The sequence below is a fragment of the Megalops cyprinoides genome, chromosome 16 (assembly GCF_013368585.1).
Source record: "Megalops cyprinoides isolate fMegCyp1 chromosome 16, fMegCyp1.pri, whole genome shotgun sequence".
NCBI classification, from domain to species: domain Eukaryota; kingdom Metazoa; phylum Chordata; class Actinopteri; order Elopiformes; family Megalopidae; genus Megalops; species Megalops cyprinoides.
This window is the reverse complement of record NC_050598.1, coordinates 27,910,353-27,935,201: the sequence shown is the minus strand read 5'-3', so window position 1 is coordinate 27,935,201 and position 24,849 is coordinate 27,910,353. Positions and strand designations below refer to the sequence as shown.

General features: G+C 36.5%; 1 protein-coding gene across 3 annotated transcripts; it reads right to left on the bottom strand.

The window, feature by feature from the left end:
- Positions 1-614: 614 nt before the first annotated feature.
- LOC118791518 (E3 ubiquitin-protein ligase TRIM39-like) lies at positions 615-23,571 on the bottom strand. 3 transcript variants are annotated; one of them, XM_036548903.1, is made up of 8 exons: positions 23,371-23,571; positions 19,598-19,686; positions 18,704-18,724; positions 18,357-18,392; positions 16,469-16,495; positions 16,067-16,093; positions 15,833-15,859; positions 615-1,169 (listed from the first exon to the last, which is right to left on the bottom strand). In XM_036548903.1, exons 2-8 carry the CDS (start codon positions 19,620-19,622, stop codon positions 664-666), a joined length of 669 nt encoding a protein of 222 aa, XP_036404796.1. In that variant the 5' UTR covers positions 19,623-19,686; positions 23,371-23,571; the 3' UTR covers positions 615-663. The 3 variants fall into 3 exon arrangements, 2 of the variants coding, with proteins under 2 accessions (XP_036404796.1, XP_036404797.1); XM_036548904.1 differs by lacking the exon at positions 23,371-23,571 and adding an exon at positions 20,203-20,277; XR_005005546.1 differs by lacking the exons at positions 15,833-15,859; positions 16,067-16,093; positions 16,469-16,495; ... (2 more) ...; positions 19,598-19,686; positions 23,371-23,571 and adding exons at positions 2,493-2,519; positions 2,721-2,747; positions 3,920-3,946; positions 5,850-5,923 and having other exon boundaries at positions 1,094-1,169.
- Between the last annotated feature and the right edge of the window lie 1,278 nt (positions 23,572-24,849).

Sequence of the window (24,849 nt, the reverse complement as noted above, 5' to 3'; positions counted from 1 at the left end):
GACAGTTCCTGTTTAACAACTCTTAATTCACTAATTACACTCTCTGTTGCTGCAACCTCTTAACTGAATGGAATCTTCATGTCTTAGCTAAGCAATTATTCCCATGCACATCAGTAACATAATCTTGTAGCTGTATGTAAGCAACACATACAATACACAATCTCTTAGTCCATTATAATGCCATCTATACAGTAATTTACTTTGGACCAGTCCTTAGTGACAGACTTCAGTCTCTACAATTTATTTAAACAATAATCTAGGCCTAGGTCACCAACCATGTCTGGGCCAGCCCTGATGGTATTTATCCTGTTTGGCTAATATGTAGTGACATCTTTGTCACACTCATGACAGTTTCAAGCACAACACCTTGTCATAATACCGCAGTTGGTTCGCCCTCCTCTTATTGGTTCCTTATGATGATGATGTGTGGACATTTAGGGTGTCCCTAGGAAGCCCATTTATGGAAAAGATTATCCTGTGAGCTGTGAGTGTGTCTGTCTGAATCACATAATTTTGAGTGTCATAACACTACTCCACAGTATATTTCATACCACCCTATTGCAACCATTATTTTAATCAGCCATACTAAACCGCATAACACCTGTCACAGAGAATGATCATACTAATGCTAGTAGATGATTGTAAAATGACAATCTTGTCAATTTAGGTGAGAATAGCAAGCAAGTCTCTGTCCTTTGAACCCGGACTGAGGTAAGGATAAAACCCAAATCCAATGGTGCGCTGCCCAGTCAAAGAAAAAGAGTGAATCTGAGTTTTAGTTTCAGTATTGTAGAATGAAATGTTCTTCTTATCAATGTCCAGATGCACCCCAATTTTCCAAGGCTTCTCGTTCTGCAGGTTGATCTCTCCCTCTGCTGACCGTGCTGAGAGCTGTTCATCCTGTAACTGCAGCATCCAGTAACTCTCCCCCAGCATCTCCCTGTTTGCTTCTCCATGAGCCACTGGTTTAGAGGAGACGCCTATTCTCCAGGACTGTTTCTCCCCAACCTCCACCTCCCAGTAGTGTCTCCCAGTGTGGAACTCCTGCTCTCCCAGTACACCAGGCCACTCCTCAGTGACATCATCCACATCCCCGATAAATCTCACTCGTTTCCCTACAATTGTCTTTATGCTGCTGTTCTTAGGCATTGCAGGTAAAGTTACCTGAGCTGCAAAACAAAACATTTCAGAACAAACAACAATGGGAAAAGTTCATATTCATGGCTTAAATATAGAGCATTTCAGTTCTCAGTGGTTCAGATTCAACAAATTGCATCACTAAAAGCTTATCTGGGACAAGTGCAGGTCCCCAAGATTTATTCTGATACATGATTAAATCATAAGGAAAGCAAGATATAGTAGAAAAAAATGTAAAATGGGATTCATGCTTCTTCTTAAAATGTTTATAATGGTATACCATAATGCTATTAATGCTGCACAGTTCAAAGTCACAACATGATGGTCACATTTATTCATCAATCTAAGCATTCTTTTAAATAAAATCCATCAAAAATCTAGCAGTATTCTGCTTTTTAGAAGTTCAGTGGATGCTTCTGAAGGTATACAGAGGTCTTCAAAGTTTTCTGTTTCCATGTGATATACAAAGAGGTATCAGAGAACAATTTTCACTATCATTTATGGTTAATAATGGACAGCTCTCCAAAGACTACAGGTGACTAGGTGTTAGCTACCATAGACTGGGGGCTACAAAAATACATTAAGAAATTTAATGGCAGAAGCGACCCTGACAGGATGCCTCTTGCCAACACAGGCTGAGAAACAAGTGTTTCAGGAGACCACCATAAATCTAAAGGCAACAGCTGAAAATCTGCAAAATGAGCTGACATCTTCTGGGCACAAACTGTCAACATTGTCAGTATTGAATTTACTACATCAGACTACATCAGAATGACAATTAATGGTCAGGTAAAATGGAAATGGAGCTTTTAGAACATATACACCAACATATACACAAACATACATGTTTGGCATATATGGGTCCTGGAGCTTTCATTAAGTTAGATGGAGTCTCAAACTTAGTTCCCTCTGCCAAGAAGCTCAAGCTTGGCTGAAAATGGATATGCTAGTATGACAAGGATGCAAAGAATTCACTAAAAATGGTCTAAACTCCAAACATCCTAATCTCCAGACCTCAATCCAATAATCCATTTGTAGTTCACACTCAAAAACCTTAAGATTTGAAGGGCCTAGACTAATATTGCCAGGAGAAATGGTCGATATCCCCCTTAAAGTGCACCACTACTACATAAAATACTACAAGATGCTTCTTGTCAGTATAATTTATGCTAGTTATAGTTATATGTCCTTAAACAGTAAGTTGAATAATAATATTTTTATCAATTTATTTAAGACGATGTACGGAATTTCAAATAAAAAGAAAATGCAAGAAACAGTTAACAACCTGGTGCATTTTTATGATTGTGTGTCCTTGACAAATGGATACATTTACTGGAATAAAAAAATTTAATTACCTGTCACTTTCTTGATCCATGCCAAATCTTTGAACAAAGGGTTAAATGTCAATGATATAAAAAATTGAAAGGAATGAACATGAATATTTTCTACACTAAGTGAAGTTTAAATATCTTGAAAACTTTAATTTATCATTCTCATGACAACATAATGTAATTGTTGAGAATGTTCACATATTTACTGAATATCAAAAATAACGTAAATAACCCAGTTTTTCATGAACTTACCATCTTGGGGAACATAACCCTCAACACCTGTGTAAGCAGGGTAATGACAGTTATTGTAAAAAAAACTGTATAAATACTCAAATATTCAAATATTTTAAAGAGAAGGTAAACCAATTAAGGAGTAGTTACATAACATACTGTGCATATTCAATTAAGTGCAACGAAAGCATGGAAAACCGACTTTGCTAGACTGTGCAACTGTGATACATTAGTTCCACTAGAAAGTATAGCACTCTAATAGTAAGTTTAAGTCTTTCCAACACTTGTCATTGGTACGCAGTGCAGATAGCCAAACAGAAAATGGCAGGGCGCTGGAATGCTATACTCCCCTCCCTCTACTCCATGGCAAAAGATAAGTTACAACCTCTGGACAAACCCTGAAATAAGTCAATGTCTATGAGGCTGTCAGAACCATGTAGAAACAATAACCAACAATGAACAAAACCCAGTTTTTGGGAGGACTCATATTTTCCTTCTCCCAAAGATGGAGATGATGTCCAACATCTCAGTTTCTCCTGGTGCTTTGCCTTCTCACTGATTAGCTAAGATGACATGCACAACCAATTTATGCCACCATGCCATAGGACAGCAGGATGCTATGAGCACTTAGGGATGTAAGCAGGGACGTGCATAGGAGGGGCACAGGATAAGGACAAATACTGATGAAATAAATATATACGCTAAGAGAGAGTGACTGAACTAGGAGTGTGAAGTGGTATTACTGTAAAATTTTGGTTGAAATTGTGAGTTTTATGGCGGTCTACGTTAACTGCTAGATGTTGAAAACTAAAAAAGACAGCCTCCAGTACATAAAATCAATCAAATTCCTCAGGGATTTACCCTGGTCCCTATGGTAGTATCTGTTACTAACACACAGTAGTCAGTGAGTACAGAGGGCTGAGCAATCCTCTAGAGCAGTGTTTCTAAACCCTCTCCTGGAGTACCCCCTGCCCTGCATGTTTTAGATCTCTCCCTGCTCCAACACAGCTGATTCACCCTAGGGTCTGAATGAAACAGAATGATTCAGGCAGCACTGTGAGTAAGAGGCTCATGTTAAGAGGCGGTCACAAACAGTATCTCCTGGCATGAGTCATTTTTGAATAATTCTTGTTATAGTATTGTACTTGCATATTTTGACCTCAAAATGTTTGGATGGTGCAAATAATGCATGAATGTTGGCAGATCTGGGAAAACCTTACCTAATTCCTTGTAAAGTTTCCCGACATCTGAAATGCACAAAATGCACAAAATGAATTAAATAAATGATATGGTGCACAAGCATAATACTGTATTTCATAGTTTCCAAGGCAAAGTATGACCATCATATTTCTATTCTCCCAGAAAAAGGATAGTATCGTCATCCATGTCAAAATAAGATCAAGGCTGAATACCATTTACCTTTGACCTGTTATCAGGGAAGTGTAGCGTGTAATTGTGTGTGTGTGTGGCTATTGTGTTTTTTTATTGCTCTCATCCTATCTTTCTGGACTGTATTAATAAAGTATCATTTCCTTTTATATTAAAGACTTCAGCCTCTTCATTAAAATAGGGGCCACACGGAACTCCCTTTACTCCTGGTGTACAATTTGGCAAGTACAATTGTGCAAGTAAATTTAAAAAAGGATTTAAAAAGGATTTAATACCACATCACCATGTTTCAGTAATTCAGCTTTATACTCATAAGGGCCTAATATCACAAATCAGGAAATGGTGTGGCTTCAGATTAGCATTGACCAAGGTTAGTGGTAGGAAAAAATCAAGACAGTGAAAATTCTGTCCAATTCTCATAGTCATATCCCTTGAATAAAACGTTTAGTGAATGGCCAGATTAATGAATTAAACTTAATGAATTAGTCTGCATGTGAATGAGACTACAGCTACATATGAAACAAACTATGCTACTTCTCCTACACATTTTAGCATTCACATACATATCAACTCTCCCATGAATCATATAAATACCAGAACAGAAGTGTTTGTGTTTTAATATAGTACATTGTCTAGTTAGTTAGTGTCACATAATTAGATGAAGCAAAACTATATTAGGCTGAGAGTTAGATTTCCCAATAGCTGGTATTTACCGGCTGTTGGCCAATAAGCTATTAAACATCACACAAATAAAAGTCTTTGCAGCAGTAATAGGCAGTGAAAATAATATCCTATGACATAATATACTGCACTCCAAAAAATAATCAAAATAAACACCATCTTTCAAGCTCATGGATTGGATCCTACATGGAGGCTGGTCATTTATAAGAACATGCTGCCCTTAAATAATGTTTCTAGGCTTTGGTCCAGTGCATACCAAGTGCATGCATAGGTTACTACTGTCCTCTTGCAACAACAAGCCTTTCAGAAATTCTTTGCACCACCTTTCCAGCCAAGGACACTAGTCTGGGAAGATGAGTAGCAGTTGACACAACACATGACAACACAACACACCATGCAATGCAGACAATACAAACATTTGATATAAAATTCAAGACTGAAAAAATCAGTCTTGGTTGTAGAGTTGGTTGTAGATTGTTCCATGACTAAGGTGCATTTAAAGGTTTTTTCTTTGGGTCAGTAAGTAAAATTTAATATTGTGAAGAAAGGGTATATTTTCAACTGAAAATAAACTGAGATATGATGTTGTACAGTTGATCAGTGCTTTAATCTTCTGGTATGTAATGGAGTAAAATTTACCAGTACTGTGAGTATAACTTGTGTCATTGATCTGTAATGAAAATTTAGTGTTCTGTTATAAAAAGTATGCATAGTTTTCAGTGCAGATGCTGATGTCTGCATACAGATAAGTAATCTATAGGTACATAATCTACAGATAAGTATTTCAAATATGTATTAGATAATTAGTAATTTGAATCTTGCTGGCCTTGTTGGCTTTTTTATTGGCACTACTTATGCCAAATGTTTATGAATGCTATATGTGTTAACAACTGCTATTAGCTAACTAGCTAAACTGCCAAAGTAAAATGCCAAATTTATACCAATAAAATGCATTTTAAGGAAAACAATATCTGGAGCCTAATATCAAAGAGAACAATACTAACATTATTGGTTTAAGTGTTTTTGTTGAAATGAGAAAATGGTATAGTAGTGGCACAATCAGAAATTCACTCAACTTACCTATTAGACGTTGTCTTTCTTCCTCTGTAATTACATGTTTTGAATAATGTTATTCATTCCACAAGTAATGAGTTATAAATTCATATCTCATAAGAATTATGCCCCCCCAATTAACAAAAAACAATAAAAAGCCTAATATTATGGAGAACTATGTCTGCCATAATATAGTGAAAATACAGTATGTACACATAGGTGTGTGTCTTTAATTAAGTGTTGTGATATCAAATTAAATATATACAGTGTAATCAGCTTCATATCCAAATACATAATATTATGTGGGGTTTGATCTGAACAGGGTTAATATCTAATGGCCTAACATGCAGGAGAACCAAGGAGTGCATTTTAACTGATTTTTGCATTTTACAGATATTTACAGATACAGAAATTAATAAATTTGAGGATTTTTAGTACTGCGACATGCATGAGATATTGAGTCCAATTTGTAATAATCAGATAGGTGCCCATATCTTTTAAAATGGCTGGTACAAAGTTGTGTGCTCTGAGTAAATTCCTTTCTCCTTAGAGAACGACACCTCCTTTCTGAGAGGTTGGTGGTCGATACATATTCTCATGGAGTTCTGGCTGAATGTCCTAGTTTATGAAAGCTCAGCAGTTGCCTCTGATAAATTGAAGAAATTCTTTAACTGAGATGGGCCTTCTCAATTTTGCATGAGAAGGCCCATCTCAGTTAAAAAAAAAAAAAAAAAAAAAAAAAACATGAGCCTGCTTGTTTCAGTTTTGTCTCATGGTGACAAACAAAAGTGGTATTAGCCATCCAGCATTCCTATCAGTGAATATATTTTGCAGCAAACTATTGTAGTATCTGTGTCATGTATGTGAGGTATGGTCAATGTGGTAACTTATTTAATGAGATACTTACTCCATTATATCAGACTGTGTGCTGAATTACTGGAAACTGCATAATTGAAACATACCTTTTGCTTTCTTTCTCCGATAGTAAAAAAATATTAACAGGATGATGATGATGATGATGATGATGATGGCTAATATTATCACAACAATGCCTTCACCAGGAAAATACAGGAAATCTATTGAAAAAGAGGAAAAAAACAGTTTAAGAGTACAATATTTATTTCACATATAATGTCATTCATCCAGTATTTACGTAATTAATTGTCTATTACTGTTTGTTGAAAAGAGGTCAGGCACTGGACCGCCCAATCAGAAGACATGCTACAAGACGCGTTGGTGGATGTAGACTGGGACATGTTCCACTTTGCCTCCGACGGCATTGAGACTAGCGCCTGGGAGTTGAGCCCCCCTGCGGGGGGAGAGCACGCCCTCACTGTCTCAGGGCATGACGTCAGGAGAACTGAGACGAATGAACACTAGGAAGGCAGCGGGTCCTGACGGCATTCCTGCTCGCATGCTAAAAACTAGCGCAGATCTGCTAACCCCTGTGTTAACGACCATCTTCAACCTCTCCCTTGCCCAGTCCATAGTACCCACGTTTTAAAAGATCTGTCATTGTTCCTGTGCCCAAAAAGACCTCCCCAACCAATTTAAATGGCTACCGCCCTGTAGCCCTCACATCAGTAACAATGAAGTGCTTCGAGAAGATTATGAAGGGCTACATCTGCTCCTCTCTACCATGCTCTCTGGACCCCCTTCAGTTCGCCTGTCGCCCCAATCGCTCCACTGATGATGCAGTCACCCACATACTGCACACCGCCTTATCCCACCTTGACATCGGCAGAGGGAAGAATGCTGTTAGAACGCTGTTCATTGACTATAGTTCAGCTTTTAACACTATAGTTCCCCCCTACTGGTCAGCAAGCTTCTGGACCTTGGACTGCATAGCTCTCTGTACAAATGGATCCTGAACTTCCTGACTGGCAGGCCACAGGTGGTTAGAGTGGGCAGCCTCACTTCCACCTCTCTCACTCTCAACACCAGTGCTCCTCAGGGTTGTGTCCTCAGTCCCCTACTGTATTCTTTGTACACATATGACTGTGTGGCAAAGAGTAGCTCCAACACCATCATAAAATTTGCAGACGATACTGTGGTGGTGGGCCTGATCACCAACAACAATGAGAAGGCCTACCTGGAGGACCTGACAAAATGGTGTCAGGTCAACTACCTCTCCCTTAACATCAGCAAAACAAAGGAGCTGGCAGTGGACTTCTGCAAGACACGATAGAGGAGCCACACCCCATACTCATCACCGAGGACCTGACATGGACCACTCACACTTCCACCCTGGTGAAAAAGGCACGGCAGCACCTCTATCACCTCAGACTGCTAAAGAAATTCAGACTGCCGAAACAGATTTTAAGAACCTTCTACCTTCTACTAGCATTCTGGCAGGATGCATCACTGCCTGGTATGGAGACTGCTCTTCACAGGACCGTAGGGACCTGCAGAGGGTGGTGAGACTAGCTGAGGGCACCACAGGGACCATTCTAACTCCCCTCCAGGACTTGTATACCAGGCGGTGCAGCACCAGAGCCGGTACGATAATGAAGGACCCCCATCACCCAAACCATGGACTCTTTCACCTCTGCAACCTCAAGGCCAACACTGAGAGGCTCCGTAGGAGCTTCTTCCCCTGGGCCATCAGAACACTAAATGCAGCTCATACTGGAGTCTAACTTTGTTCTGCACATTTTTCTATGTCTTGCACATTTTTCTATTGTGTTTTACATCTTCCTTAAGTTATTTCCTTTTATATTTTTTATATTTTTATCTTTATATTTTTTTCCTATTTTGAGTAATTTTTGATTGTGAGTAAATTATATTTTTTCTGTTGTGAGTTTTGCACAGTCTGCCTTGCTGCCAAACATCATTTCACTGGCCTGTACATTGTACCTTGGCATGTGACAAAACTTTGAACTTTGAAAAGGCCACAGGAAATGGACAACTGAATTCATGAAGGAAAACTGGCATTTTGACCTAGAATTATAAATTTACAAAGCAAACTTTGCAAACAGCACAGACAAGATGTGGATGAGGAAACACTTATCCGTGAGTTTGAGAAAGGTGTGACTGCATACAGTACCCAATAAATGAATGCCATATTATGTTTAAACACAGTTGAGTGTACACAGTTAACAATGTATGCCATCAGTTGGAAGACATTGTTCTAGTGTTTGAGATGAGATTGTTGCAACATCATTATAACCTTTATTCAAACTTATTTCTTCAGTTAATTTAAAACATGCTGTTCAGTCTTATGCTTGTTTGTTTGCTCTGGAATAGTAATTGTTTCATTTTCTTGCAACTATATTACATTTTTCTCTGTAAGTTGCACTAAATAAGTCTACGAAATGACAAAATGTAAGTGTTGTGTGAAGTAATGTGCCCTAAATAGTACAGTAACATGGCTTCATTTTGATATAAGTCATTTTAATGTCAGATTAGTGTATATGTGACTGACTTTGATTTCAGGCTGAACTTCAGCATTGATTTATCATTGTTTGAAGGTCTAATGAAGCATTCATGATAACCTTGGCGAGGCTGATGGGAGATGTCTGGACGACTGGTCACAGCAGACGGGTCATCAGCATCCCTCTTCTCCCTGGATTTGCCCTTTATAATGATGAGAAAACTTCCATTTTGCCCAATGCTCCTATTTAAGTGGTCCGGGTCTAAAATGGTAGTGTTGGAATTCAAACGGTAACAAAATTAAAATCCAAAATATAAACATCACATTATTAAAATATGCTTTTAATATACTACCCACTTCATAAGTCACACCTCGATAAGTTACAGATTTTAGATAACCAGCAGTTGTGGAGAGGGATCCCAAATTAAGGTGTGTTTTAAACCTCCTAATCACTAAATAATGAAATAGTGCTCAAGACATTTACATAAATGTTATTTTTCCCCCACCATTGTACATTCAAAGTGAAATAAATGTCTAAAAGAAAACATGTGTCTGTTCAAGACAAACCAAATGCAATTGAAAGAGGGAGTGAAACAAATAGATGTGACCTTCAAGTCGTGGACTTTCAGGCCACTCAAGTTAAAACTGAGAAAATTAACAAAACTACTTTACCTGAAGTAATGAGTAACCTCATCAAGCCAGCATTGTAGCATACTATACAGAAAGTCCGGTACCAGGAAACAGTCTCTATTGAGCACATTCACACACTGGTATGTAATAAAGCCCTTTAAGTGAGATCAGCCCTGAGTCATTGTAGTCAATGAGGTTTCCTTTGCATCCTGTTCAGTTCAGGATCCTGAAAATAGCACCTTTATGAATGGTCATCTTACCTGTCATTGCTGAGTAGATTTGCAAATAGACCAGCAGGATAATGGCTTGGATCCCTCTGACCAGTGTCAGGCTTGAAATACTGAGAGAATGTTCCATTTGGTAGTTCTCAGTCTCAGTGTGGCAGTTGTTTCTGGTGTGATACAGGAAGAGTAGTCGCATATTAACAGCTCAGATTAATCATTGCCTGAGAGTAAGCACAACAATTTTGCAGTCACAAAGTCACATATGCCAAACCATGAAACAGACAGTATAATGTAAACTGGTTAGTGATGATTGATAACATCTTTCCCTGCATTCGTCTTAAGTTTAATTCAGATATTTGACTAACTTTGTGCCAACTGAGACTGTTTTTCTACCAAAAAAAAAAAAAAAAAAAAAATCTAAGAAAAGTTAGTCCACTTACTATCCTTACCTGATGCAGAGGGGTCAGTACATTTATAAACATGCAACAGAATCAAAAGTATAAATTGCACACTTTCCAAAACAATATTTGTGCATGATTTTTTTTTTTCCCCATGACTAAAGTGCAGCAGGGATATGTTTTTATAAGGTCATGTTAGATCATATCAGGTCAAATGTTTACTGACTGGTCAACCAGAGTCAACTAACCGCTGTGTCAGGGTTGACAGGGAAAGGACCCAGGCGCAGACAAAACAGGCAGTATAAGGAGATCCTTTAATTACAGATCCAAACGCACAGGCAAAGTCGTAATGAAAAACCAGTCCAAAGTCAGTAACCAAAAAATCCACAGGAAAAAACAGTATCAAAAACGGCAGGCAAAAAGGGTGAATCAGGAACAGGCAGAGTCCAAAAAAAAAAAAACAACCCCAGACAGATCCAAATTAACAACCAGCGAGAACAACACAGGAACAAAACTGAGATGACCAGGCAATGAATAAAGGAAACAGCAGGGCATATATACATGGGCTGGTGACGAGAGAACCGGGAACAGGTGTGCAGGATGGCTTCAGTGGTGGGCGTGGCAGCAGGGCAGATAGGCAGGACAGGAGGTGGGGCGATGGCTGATAACAACTGACTGACAGGGAGAAACCAGCCACTCAGGCTGGAGTGCTGACACACTCACAGACATCTTGTGATTCTTCAGTCAGCAGTGAGTTACTCAGCTGACATGAGTAGATTATCCTTCGCTGTTCTGCTCTGTGGGATTTGTAGTGTGAAAAATATTAATTGGCTAAGTGTGCGAGTGTACTGTAGGATTACATTCATCTCTGAATTTAACTGTGCCTTATTTTAAAATGTCATCAGAGAAACCTAGCAAAAGTGAACCCACTACTATCCTTACCAGATTCAGAGATGTTAATACATGATTATATTACTGCCACACAATTTCTGTTTGTCAAAAAAGTGTATTGACCAATGACAGGTCATAATGCTCATATCATCCTAGCTCTTGCCAACCAACACTGGATGTGTGTTTCTTTTAGAATTGATATTAAGGTCCTTTTATTGTTTATTTAATCTTAAAGTACTGCATGGATTACCACCCAAATACATTAGTGAATGCATTAAAGTCTACCAGCCAAACCGAGATCTCCACACTGCAGATCAAGCCGCACTTAGTGTACCAAATTTAAACGCGGAGTGAGATGCTTTCTGCTTTTATGATCCTAATCTGTGGAGCTGTGGTATACATTGTTCTAGTAATACTTTGTGTTGCAATCACAATGTACAAAAGGAGCTAGTCATGTAAAGTTATTATTATCACTTCAGTGCTTCAATTCAGTCAGCCTAATGTGCAAATACAACTAAAACGGGTTGCATAAAGATGAAAAGCATTATAGCCAGAAAATGGCTTGCTAGTTGGGTACTGTTAGATGTAAAACCTGCAGAGTTGCTGCTACAGTAACTATAAACTGGACATTTTGTGTCACATTAAAAGCATTTTGCAGTATACCTAATTATATTAATAGGTAACAGAGTGTGCTATTAGTGTGTGCAGGTGAATGTGCTTACTGAACAACATCCCAAACTTTCTAAGTTAAACTTTTTTAAGTTCATGGCCTCAGATGGAAGATATCAAACAGAAAATACCTCTAAAGACTTGTGGGAAAAGTGGAGTATTACAAAATGAAGGATGAGGAAAATGGAAAAATATATAATAATGAAAAAAATTATACTGTATATAGATATAATCGCATCTGGGTTCAACATCTGAAAAAATCACTGAGTTTGCAGTGTAGAAAAGTACATTTCCATGTCCAAAAATTTGCAACTTTACAAAGCCTGACCATCACAATTCTGTGACATGAGAGACTCAATCCAAACAGAACTGGACACAGTTTGCTAAATGTGTTATGACAAAGGCATTGCAGTACATGCACATAACCTTTGAGATGTACTCAGCATGTACTCTGTACACTCCAACATCCTGTTTGACTGCTTCATTATGTACACTGTAATTTAGTACCTCCCTTAAATAAATATAAGTATGACATTTTAAAATGAGAAATGTGTAACTTGATAGGTTGTGTAATTTTCTTGATTATATTGACATTACTGATTCATTCAGTCCTGGAATATTTTTTTGGGAAGAAGGAGTGATGAGCTGTTGTCAGCATATATTGCAGGTTTTCCATTTCATTTGTCACAATCAACAATGTTAAAAATTAACATTTGAACAATTGGTCAAATTAACAGTATGCTTCACTTCATATAACAGTGATTGTTTGTGGTTTTCTATTCTATGATCTTAAGCACATGGATTAAAGCAGGATATAAATGACTACCAGTGATCAGTGAGAAGTGTGTGACTCTGTTCTTTTATCCTTACATCAGTCCAGGTTCAAACTCTGAGATGTGCTATGCTGTCAAAGCAAATGAGTGAATTCTAGTTTTAGTAAAAAATAATATTTAGTAAAACAAAATATTAATCTTCTCAGTCCAGATGAAACCCAGTTCTCCAAGACTTTTTCTGAAGGGTGGAAGAGTTTATACAATGGACAATAAGCATGTCTGTTGAATCACATAATATTGAGAATCATAGCACTACAGCACAATATATTTCATACCACCCAATTGCAGCCATTATTTTTAATCAGCCATAACAAACCACATAATACCTGTCACACAGAGAACTACTAATGTTCTACAGTAGCTAATACTAAAATGACTCCTCAATTTAGGTGAGAATAGATAGCAAGTCTCTGTCCTTTGACCCAGGACTGAGGTAAGGATGAAACCTTATGCTTTCTTGACCTGGGTAGGTCAAAGTAAAAGAGTAAATATGAGTTTTACGCTCACTATTGTAGAATGAAATGTTGGTTGGCCCTCCTTTTATTGGTTCCTTATGATGATGATGTGTGGACATTTAGGGTGGCCCTAGGAAGCCCATTTATGGAAAAGATTATCCTATGAGCTGTGAGTGTGTCTGTCTGAATCACATAATTTTGAGTGTCATAACACTACTCCACAGTATATTTCATACCACCCTATTGCAACCATTATTTTAATCAGCCATACTAAACCGCATAACACCTGTCACAGAGAATGATCATACTAATGCTAGTAGTTGATTGTAAAATGACAATCTTGTTAATTTAGGTGAGAATAGCAAGCAAGTCTCTGTCCTTTGAACCCGGACTGAGGTAAGGATAAAACCCAAACCTAATGGTGCGCTGCCCAGTCAAAGAAAAAGAGTGAATCTGAGTTTTAGTTTCAGTATTGTAGAATGAAATGTTCTTCTTGTCAATATCAAGATGAACCCCGATTTTCCAAGGCTTCTCCTTCTCCAGGGTGATCTCTCCCTCTGCTGACCGTGCTGAGAGCTGTTCATCCTGTAACTGCAGCATCCAGTAACTCTCCCCCAGCATCTCCCTGTTTGCTTCTCCATGAGCCACTGGTTTAGAGGAGACGCCTATTCTCCAGGACTGTTTCTCCCCAACCTCCACCTCCCAGTAGTGTCTCCCAGTGTGGAACTCCTGCTCTCCCAGTACACCAGGCCAGTCTTCAGTGCCATCATCCACATCCCTGATAAATCTCACTCGTTTCCCATTGATTGTCTTTAGGCAGCTGTTCTTATGGATTGCAGGTAAAGTTACCTGAGCTGGAAAGCAAAACATTTCAGAATAAACAACAATAGGAAACAATCATTTCTATGACCAAAATATACAAAATGTTCATTCTCAGATACTCAAATTTAGCTGAAGATTGCATCACTGAAGGCTGATCTGGGTCAAATGCAGCTACCCAGTATTTATTCAGACCCATGATTTGGAATGGAAGCATCATGTAATAGAAAAAAATGTACAAATCTGATTCCTGCTTCTGCTTGAATTGTTTAAACTGGTATATCTTAATCATATTAATGCTCAACATGAGGTTCACATTTATTCACACCTCAGAATAATTCTTCAAATATAATCCAACAAAAACAAATATTCAGCAACAGTCTGCTTTTCAGAAGTTCAGTGGAAGGTTCAGGAACTATATAGAGGTCTCTGAAAGTTTTCTGTTCCCATGGGGTATAAAAGGAGGTAACACACAGAACAATTTTCAGTAGCATTCTGGTAGCATTCTAGCATTCAGCATCCTTAATCATTATTATACACACAGACAAACAGGTATTAATTTCTGTGTACTGGGACATGGCTATAAAAATGCTGAATGTTCCACTTTCTACCGGTCTTCATTAGGAAATTTATTTCTTAGGCTATTAGTACAGTATGGACCTTTAACCGGACAAGAATGCATCTTTCCACTACAAGGTGAGAAACAAGACAACCATAAATCTAAAGGCATCTTCTGAATACAGATGTTCAGCACTGGCTATATTGAATTTACCAGACTACATGTGATTGTACATTGTGTTCAGCATAAAAAAAGTTTATATTTGGAAACAAAAACTCCCCATACTGAAATCTGGCAGTTGCTATGATGTTTTGAGGCAGTTTTGTATACATAGATCTTGGCATTTTTTTTAAGATAGATGGAGTCTCAAACCTAGTTCCCACAGCCACAAAGCTGAAAATGGACATTCCAACATGATAACAATCCAGAGAATTCAACTGCAGTTACAAATGGTCAGAACTGACCATCTCAGTTTCCAAACCTCAATCCAATCAACCACTTGTAGTTTACAAGCAAACAACAAAAGATCTGATGGGCCACAGGTGATTTTGCAGAAATGGCCAAATCTCCCCTCAGGTAAGCCACAACTGCATAAAATACTGCAAGAAGAATCTTGCCAATCTATAGCAGTGGAGAATTTACAACAAACGAACTACTTGTAATACCGGTATTGTTAGAGTAAAGTTCATTATTTGTGAACAACATGACTTGCGCTCTATGCAGTGCTACAGATGAAGTATAACACGCAGAAACAAATTTTAGCAGAAAAGTATCACACGTACATTTTTTTCAATAATATCATGTTTTCACTGCCTAGTTAACCATGGGTATAAATAAATATGGGCACTACATCTCTTCACAGTTAATGATTGACTTGATTTAGTAAAAATGATTAAAAGAAGTCTTGGGAAGCAATCACAACTAAGCTTACTTTGTTCAATTAATTGTTTTTTATTTGTTGAATAATTTTGCTTTTTGTCCTTAAACAATTAAGAATCAATTAATTTAATCAATGAACAATCATTTTACCAATTTGCTATTTTTTTTCAATTAAAAAGAACATTCACAAAATAGTTTAAAACTGTGATGGCAGTTATATGTTTACATATTTCCTTGATAAATGAATGTGTTTAATGCAACAGAAAACAGTTTTCATTACCTGTCATTTTCTTGATCTCTGCAAAATCTTTGAATAAAGGGTTAAATGTTAATAATAGAAACATTTTGAAAGCAATGGATATAGGAACATTTTCCTCACTAAGCGAAGTTTAAACATCTTGAAAACTCACGCCAAAAATGAAGTTACTCAATAACAAGATAATGTAATGTTGAGAAAACTCACTAAATATTAACTGAATATCAAAAGTAGCGTCCAGGTTTTCCATGAACTTACCATCTTTAAGAACATAATTCTCACCACCTGTATTAAGCAAGATAATGCCAATTATTGTAAAAATTTAAAACACAAATTCAAATATTTTACAGAGACAGAACATCAATTCTGGTTTTACAACTTATAATGTGTATTCAATGATGTGAAAAAGAAACCACAGAGAAAACACCTGCCAACATTGCCAACCTGCTGATTTTTTTTTTCAATTTTCAATATTCAGTTTGAATAGTGTTGCCATTTTTACTGTATACATCATCAGGCCAAGTACAGCTGAATTAACGTTGATGAATTAACATCTTTGTTTAAATATATAATATAAATTTTCTTAAACCATGTCATGGAAATTCTGTAATTGTCTGAAGCATGTCTGTTTTAGCAGTTGGCAGGTCTGGAAAACCTTACCAAATTCATTGTGAAGTTTCTTCAACTCTGAAATGTGAACAAAACGAATTAATTAAATTGTATGTTGCACAAGCATAATACTGTATTTCATCTTTTCCTTGGTTAAATGCAACATTTTTCCATTCCCTCCAAATTCTGAATAGTATAGTGTCATCTTCCATGTCGAAAATAGATCAAGAGTGAATATGTTAATTGAATGGAAAAGGTCACCAACCGAAATGAGCAAAAAAATAAGAAAATACACTCAGGATTCAGTACCGCATCACCACATTGCAGTATTTCAGCTTTATGCTGGGAAGTGCTCAAAATCATGACTCAAGTAGAAAGTGTGGCCTCAGATTAGTATTTACCAGGGCTAGTAGTGGACAGAAATGTTTTTAACATACACATAAAATTTCTGTCCAATTCCCACTGTTTTATCCCTTGAATAAACTACCTGGTCTCATAGGCTGCCATCTGGTCAGACAGTATCATTCTCCATATCAAAATAAGATTAAGGCTGAATTTGTTAATGAAAGGGAAATGGTATTCAAGATAAATGACCAAGTAAATAAGTAAATGAACTCAGGATTCAATATCACATCACCATGGTGCAGTAATTCAGCTTTATACTCATAAGGGCTTAAAATCATGAATCAAGAAAAGGTGTGGCTGCAAATTAGCATTGACTAAGGTTAGTGGTGAGTAGAAACCTTTTAAAAGGACAAATCCATTTTATCCAATTCTGTTTAATGAAAGACCAGATAACTTTCATTAAAAATGAAACAATATATATTGCTTCTCCAACAGCATTTTAGCATACATTCGCATGAATTCACATACCTATAAAAATAAAAATAATCTTCCAAGCCCATGGATGCTACATGGAGGCTGGCCATTTTTAAGAGCATGCTGTATTGAAGCAGTGAATAATGTTTCTAGGCTTTAGACTAATCCGTGGCTAATGCTACTACTGAAAAACTGACAGCCAAAGTCTTCCAGATTTTCATTGCACTAACTACCTTGCTAGCCATGTCACTGTGGACATCTGGAAAGATGATTAGCAGTTGCGCAACTGTTTACAAGTTGACTAAAAAGCAGTGGACAAAAACATTTACAAGAAAGGCAATACAATGACGTGACATAAAATTCAATGGCCTAGCTAGTATTTATTTAACTACCATTTCAATTATGTGAATATTACTTTTACGAACATCATTGAACTGACATGATATTTTCCCATTCCAACCATAACAGTTGTAATCTTCCACAGAAGCAGAAAATATTTTCATTTGAAACTCTCACTATTCTACAGAGATAGCACAGCATTGTTAGTTTGTTGTGAACAATTGTCATTCGGCAGCTACCGGCTCAATCTGCTGCTTGATGGATGATTACAGTACCTCCTGTATGTTTTGAAATTGTTATGTATGTATATCGAGGATGAATGCAGTTTAAGCAAATATGGTAGACTCATTTCCAACGGAAAATAAATTGAGTAATCAAAAGTTGCAAATCATAGACGGGCATGGTTATAATTAGTTCTGTATCATTTTGAAAATATAAGTTCATGAAAAGGATGAGAACACCTTTACTAAGTTATTGACAGAAGTTCTCACGATCTAAGAAAAGGACACTTGATAAGCAATGATATACACACACTTCAATATTTTAAAAAAATCATAAAGAATGTATTTCTTGTGGAACAGAAATACGTAGAATAATCAGGCTGGTGAAGAGTATTATCTGGTCATTCAGTACATTACTGAAAACATATGCACAGCACAGGTGTGTAGGCCTACCGTCTTTTAACTCACATCATTAAATGTGAATTTAAAAGTAGAAAACAACAATAACTAATATTGCCACTATAACCTCATGCAGATTCCTCATCATATAAAATTCTTACCTTGTCTCAGGGTTACATTTTCCTTTTTTAACTCCTCTGTAAAAGCAGAAAACATTTTCAAACAAAATATTCAATATTCCACAGATGTAGCACAGCATTGCTACTTTTTTGTGAACAATTGTCATTAGATAGCTACCAAGTCAATTTTCTGATTGATGCGTACATACACTACGTGCTCTACCTTCTCAAACTAATGTGTATTTCATAGATTAATGCATTTTTCGGAAATATGATAAGCTCATTTTCACAGATGATCAAAATTTGCTCATCATAAAGAACATGCTATTTAACTAATTCTGAATTATTCTGAAAATTTAATTTCAAGAATAGGATAAGAAGCGCCTTACCAATTTGTTCCCTCTTACTCTCTAAAAAAGAATGACAATTGATAAAGAATGATCCACACACTTAAATGCTGCATAAATAAGGAAGTAAGTAAATAAATACATCTATGTAGAACAGAAATGTATAGAATAAGCAGACACTTGCTTTGCAGACATTAAGCATTATTGGGTAAAGATAAAAGCACAGTGCAGGCTAAACTGCAATAAAATCTACACTGCCCCTTTTGAAGTCACGTGTATGTAGTATATAGTTATTTGTGTTTAAAAACAGAAGTGAAGGGATTCAATTGTAAGACATTTCTTGAAACCTACAATTGATGATGACTCCCTGATGTCTTGAGGTAAAGACCTCCAGAGTCTGGGTGCATAAACACTAGTGTGTTCAGTTTAGGAGCTTTTCAAATATATTATTGGTAAAAGTAGATTTGTAAAACAGAATTGAAAATATATTATTTTTCACGTGTGACTAAGCAAATCTAAGTGTTGTGAAAGTTTCTTGTCCAATAAAAGTAATGCCAAGTTATAAAAAGTAATGACAGTATACCAAAAAGTAAGATTACCAGAGATTATCAAATATAATGTATTAAGTATAAAACATCTGAAATCAGAAAGTATGTCTATTCATGAAACATACAGGACAATTTAAAACTGTTTATGACATTCATCAAATTTTATTGAACTTTGGAGAATATATGATATAATGTCTTCTTTTTCTTTTCATCTTTCCTCTAATTTTCACTTTTTCTGTTGTTTACATTTTATCATTGGCTGTTAGCTGAAGAACTTTATTTTTAAATGAAATTCTTAAATGTTGACCAGGTGTATGGTAAAAGAAAATTAACTGCATTTGCAAGATGGATGCCTAAATATTACTTATTAGCATGAAGCGTACTGTACCTTCTTTGCTGAAACACGTTCCCATGGCAGAAATGAGTCCCAGCACAGACAAAGTGAGGTGGTTTGGATCCCTCTGAACAGCAACTTATCTAGAACAGTAAAATTTTCTCATTTTGCAGTTTTGCTCTCATGTAATAAAGTCAATCTAATGGTGGTTCAAATTTTTGGTGTAATACAGGAAAATTCATAACATCTCAAGGTTAACAATTACCTTATATGAAGTTCAAAGTATTCACTACCAACAGTGTACTATAAGAATTCGTGAAACAGACGAGGCATTGTGACACTGTTAGTGATGATGAATTTTAATCAAAGTCTAGAGTGCTCTCGAGAACATAGTCTGTTTTTTTCTTCTCTTTTTTGTTGTTTTTTTAGTTCATCATCACATTTGCCGTGTAGATTTTGTCATGACGTGCTTCAGTGTTGTGATAACAGGTGAAAACGAAAGTAAACTGACAGCAACTTTGAGACATAAATATTACATACAGCAATCCCTGAAATCATCAAAAAGAAACAATCATTCAAAATGTCATAATCTGGGAAATCTTGTACAGCATATTTTCACTTAGAATATTACAATTCACACTGCAAATTTAATGTCATACCTTGTACGTCCGCTTCGTCCTTTACATAGAGGTCTTTCCAGTTGTTTTAGTATAAGCACTTGTTAATGTGTAACTCAGTTAAAAGCAGTTTATTGACAATATTGTTCCCCCAAATGGAGAAAATGTCCTTAATGCGTTGCCTTCTCTATAGTATTGTGAATGTGAAAATAACCTTTAGTTTCAGTTTGACAGTGGAATTTGAATCGTCACACCTGTTGACTCTCATGAATTTTTTGTTCTCAGAATACCTTGTGACCTTGATGACTGACTTTTAAGCTAAGCTCAGCAACATGTGAAACTTTATCACCTAGAAAAAGGGCCTGATCACTTATATGTGGGTGAAAGCATTGTTTGTACAAACTGTGTGAATTTGGAAATATTTTATTCATGCCACCTCTAAATTAAACTTGTTTTTTACATAGCACAGTAAATAATGAGCCAAAGTGCTTTACAGAAAAATAATGAATAAATGAAATAACAATATGGTTTAATAAACAAAGTGGAAGTCAAACCCAATGCATAGTTAAACATGAAACAATATAAAATGTGCAGTAGAAATAGTATAAATAAAATGGAAAGGAAAAAATGCACAGCACAAGCTAAACTGCAATAAAATCTACAGTGCTCTTTATGAAGCCACTCATATATCGTATATAGTTATTCAATTCAATTTATTCAACTTGTCACAAAGCAGCTTTACATTGATCCCAGGTCTGAGACCCCCTGAGAGCAAGCCTAAGGCAACGGTGGCAAGGAAAAACTCCCCAATTAACAGGAAGAAACCTTGAGCAGAACCCGACTCAGAGGGGGAGCCCATCTACTTCTGGCTGGCACTGGGCAGATAGAATTAGTTATCTGTTTTTAAAAACAGAACTTAAAGAACTCAGTGATGAAACATTTCATGAAGTCTGCAATTGATGGTGACTCCCTGATTTCTCAAAGACCTCCAGAGTCTGGGCACATAGAAACTGAAGGAAGTTTCCCCTCTTCTTTTAAAATTAACTTTGGACTTCAAGAGCAGGCCATCCTTCTTTTTGTTCATCATCTTAGTTTTCTGTAAGTAGTTTCATTGTTTAAAATGAACACAATTCCATTGTTTTTTCATTGGAAATTTGCCAGACTCATGACTAGTAAAATCAGTAAGACAAAGCTGTTGCTTGAATGCAATAGAATGAAAGGAAATCCAATGTATTATCATACAAATAAAATGAGCTTAGAGTCCAAATCTAAAGCACTGACATTTTTGTGCTCATTACTTTATGTCCATCACTTCATCTCATTCACTTACATCCATTTTCTCGAGAGAGCTGTGGGGATCTCAGCTGTCTGAATTACACTGTTTGAAAAGGAGACTACGTCATATATTCATATCAAGAATTGGCTAGATAATTTCGGATAAAGATAAATATGTTTCCGTGATGACATGGCCTTAAGTATTATAAACTGAATTCAGCCTCAACAGCTGTGGTACCCTTTATTGTATCAGTCTGTTATAATATGGAATAATTAGTCTTAGAAGCACAAGGATATAGGTTCAGGCCCTGAATGTGCAGCCACTGAACGGGGTACCTTATCTAATCTCCTTGACATAGAATATGAAAATAAAAATCTGCACATTTTGGCTAATTGCATATACTTGACTTTTAAAGAGAACATTATAAATGGCTTATTAGATGATGAAAAGTGTTAGAAGACCTCAATAAATTGCCTGTCAAACAGTAGAGCAGTTGGTGTGTTACCAGGATAAAAAGAAAGACTCTTCTCCTGAAAACGGACAGATGTTTGTCTTATAATAATATTAACTGTCTTGTATGACTGTATTAATTATTAATGGGAGAGATTGGCTGTTTCGCCTCAATATGTCTACATTGTTTGCAGCCACTACCCCCTAGTGGTGAAATGAGCTACCTACACCAGATGGGGTAGCACATTCAGCTTCCACTGCCTTTCCAGGCTTCACTGGGAGTATCAAATTCAGACCTGTTCTATTCTGCCAGTCGTTTTGAGATATTTGATTGCTTTTTTTTTTACATAAATATGACTTTCCCAATGTCTGATGGAATATGCAGCAAAAATATTGTGGGTTTTCAGGAAAAAAAGTGAGTGTCCCAATAATTTTGGACCCCAGTGTAAGTGATTATGACTTAGATTGGAATCATTACACTTAGAAATCTGTTTAGGCTGTAGGTTATTTTAGAGCTCACAGAATGACTTGTATGTATTAGCTTATGCACAGCTTATACTCTAGGCTATTTATTTAAATATCCTTAAGTCACCCAGGGGTATGGCAATTTGCAAAATAAAGCTCCACAATGAAACGAAGATGAAGATGAAAGAGAAGATAATGAAGGTAATTTAAAGGTAATGAGCAGCCTAAAGAAGATGTGGAAAATAGAATCATTGCAGTCCTCACAACTTAGATCACCTTAGATCTTTTGGTAGACTGCTCTTTTAACCTCTCCTTTAATTCTTTAATTATTTCTTAGAATATAAGGAAGCTAGAGAATAGGGATGTACCCGAATCCGAATACATTATTCAGGAAAGCGCAAATAATGCGATGGAAACAGACATTTGTTCTACTCGAAGTTGTTCATTATTATTCAAAAAAAAAAAAAAAAAAACATGATTGACATATCTGTGTGTCAGCCATTATGTTTCTTCGAATCATCGATTCATGTCATTGTGATAACAAAATAAAAATGCTCATTCGGTTTGCAACGTATACGTAGGAATGTAATGACAATTGTATCTTGAGGTTTGAAAAGGGGCATCATTTCTGTTAAGAAGAAGACATCAATATAAATGCTATTATTTTCTACTAAAATCTGCTGTTGAATACTACCAGGATTGCTAGAAGAACAATATGAACCAAAATGAATGATGCATAAGAAACAAAATGTATAATGCACAACTCCAATTCCCTTATCTAGCTGCTTTCCTAACGATTTAATGTTCAATAAAAGAAAAATCTGAGGAACAATATATGTAATGTTAAACACACACAATTCTTAGCCACACAGGTGAAGGTAGTCTGGACCAATTTGCTGTTATAATTTAAAGTGTACTTTTTGCAGATATTTTAGCTTTTTCCTCCTCATTTCTTTTGCAGTACTGTAACTGTGTCACCAAAGTCAAGCAGGAAGTAACGTGAACTCAAAAGTTCTTACCTTTCTTGCTATAGATGATGTCCAGGATGTAATGCTGTCAAAAGTTAATTTGTTAAAATTCACAAACATGTAAACCTGTAACATGTTACAAATAACATTAACAAAAATCCTGAAAGCTGAGAATGGTTGCTTACTTATGGACTCGTATCATTCCTTTTTTACTTTCACTTTCCTAACCTTCAGCTGTGAAGGTGTGCGTTCAAGAACTTTGGACTTGTTTATCATATGAGGGCGGTTTCTCTAGTAGAGGTGTACAGAGACGTCAGAGGGCTTTGGTTTTTTGACATGATATATATATATATTTGAATTAGGCTACTGATGTTAATCGTATCACGTTTAGTTTCACTCACTAGTTCAGACAACTCGCCCATCCCCCACCATCAGGTAAATCGGGGGGGATGGGGGGAGGTGTAATATTTCGAAATACGGTACAATACAATACACACAGACACACACACACACACACAAATATATATATAGCTTGTATGTGTTCCTCGTATATATAAAACATATATATAGCTTGAATGTATTCCTCGTACTGTAAGTCGCTTTGGATAAAAGCGTCTGCTAAATGAGTAAAAAAAATATATACATACGTATATATATATATATATATATATATATATACACCCACACACTCCCAGGCAAAAAATGGGCAAAAACAATAAGCTTTTAATGGTCTTAATAACAAATAACTTTTCAGGAAATTAGCAAGAGTTAAACAAATAGATAAACTAACTTAGTATGGGATAGCTTTCCCCTGTGATTTCTTTAAATGTTGAAGCCTTGAGGGTAAACTTGCAGACAGCTTTTTACAGAAGTAAGAGTCAATATTGTTCCACTCAGCGTTGATGGCTTAAAACGAGTGACAAGTAGTTGAAAAACGTTTCCCGGCTAGTTTGTGTTTAATGTGAGACCAAATATTCTCTATAGGGTTCAAATCTGGACTATGGCCAGGCCAAAACATAAGCCTGATGGACTTGTTCTCAAGCCACTCCTTGGTGGTCTGTGCAGTGTGCAACTTTGATGTTTTTCTCAGACAGAAATGGCTTTTTAACACATCTTCTAGACACAAAACCTGCAATGGACAACCTTCTGGTAATTGTTGTTCTCGAAAGATTCTTGTTGTCTGAGGTCTGTCTTGAATTCTGTCTGTCTTGAATTCTTCTGACAGTTTTTTTTCCTGTCTTTGAGAACTGTAAATTTCAGCAGGTGGTCATCCTTGCATGACATGGCTTTGGGCCTTCCAGATCCTTTCTTTCTGGCAACATCACCTATTGTTTCAAAGTGTTGACCTATTCTCTTTATAGGGATTTTCTCTGCCTTTAGGGTCTTGTAAATTTCAGAATAACAACAGCTGGCCTGATGAAGACCAGCTATGCGATTTCTGACAGCAACCCCAGCATGATATTTTGCTTTTTTGGAGCAGATTTTCCTTGAGACTCACAACACTGCATATTGTAGATCTCTTTATCACTC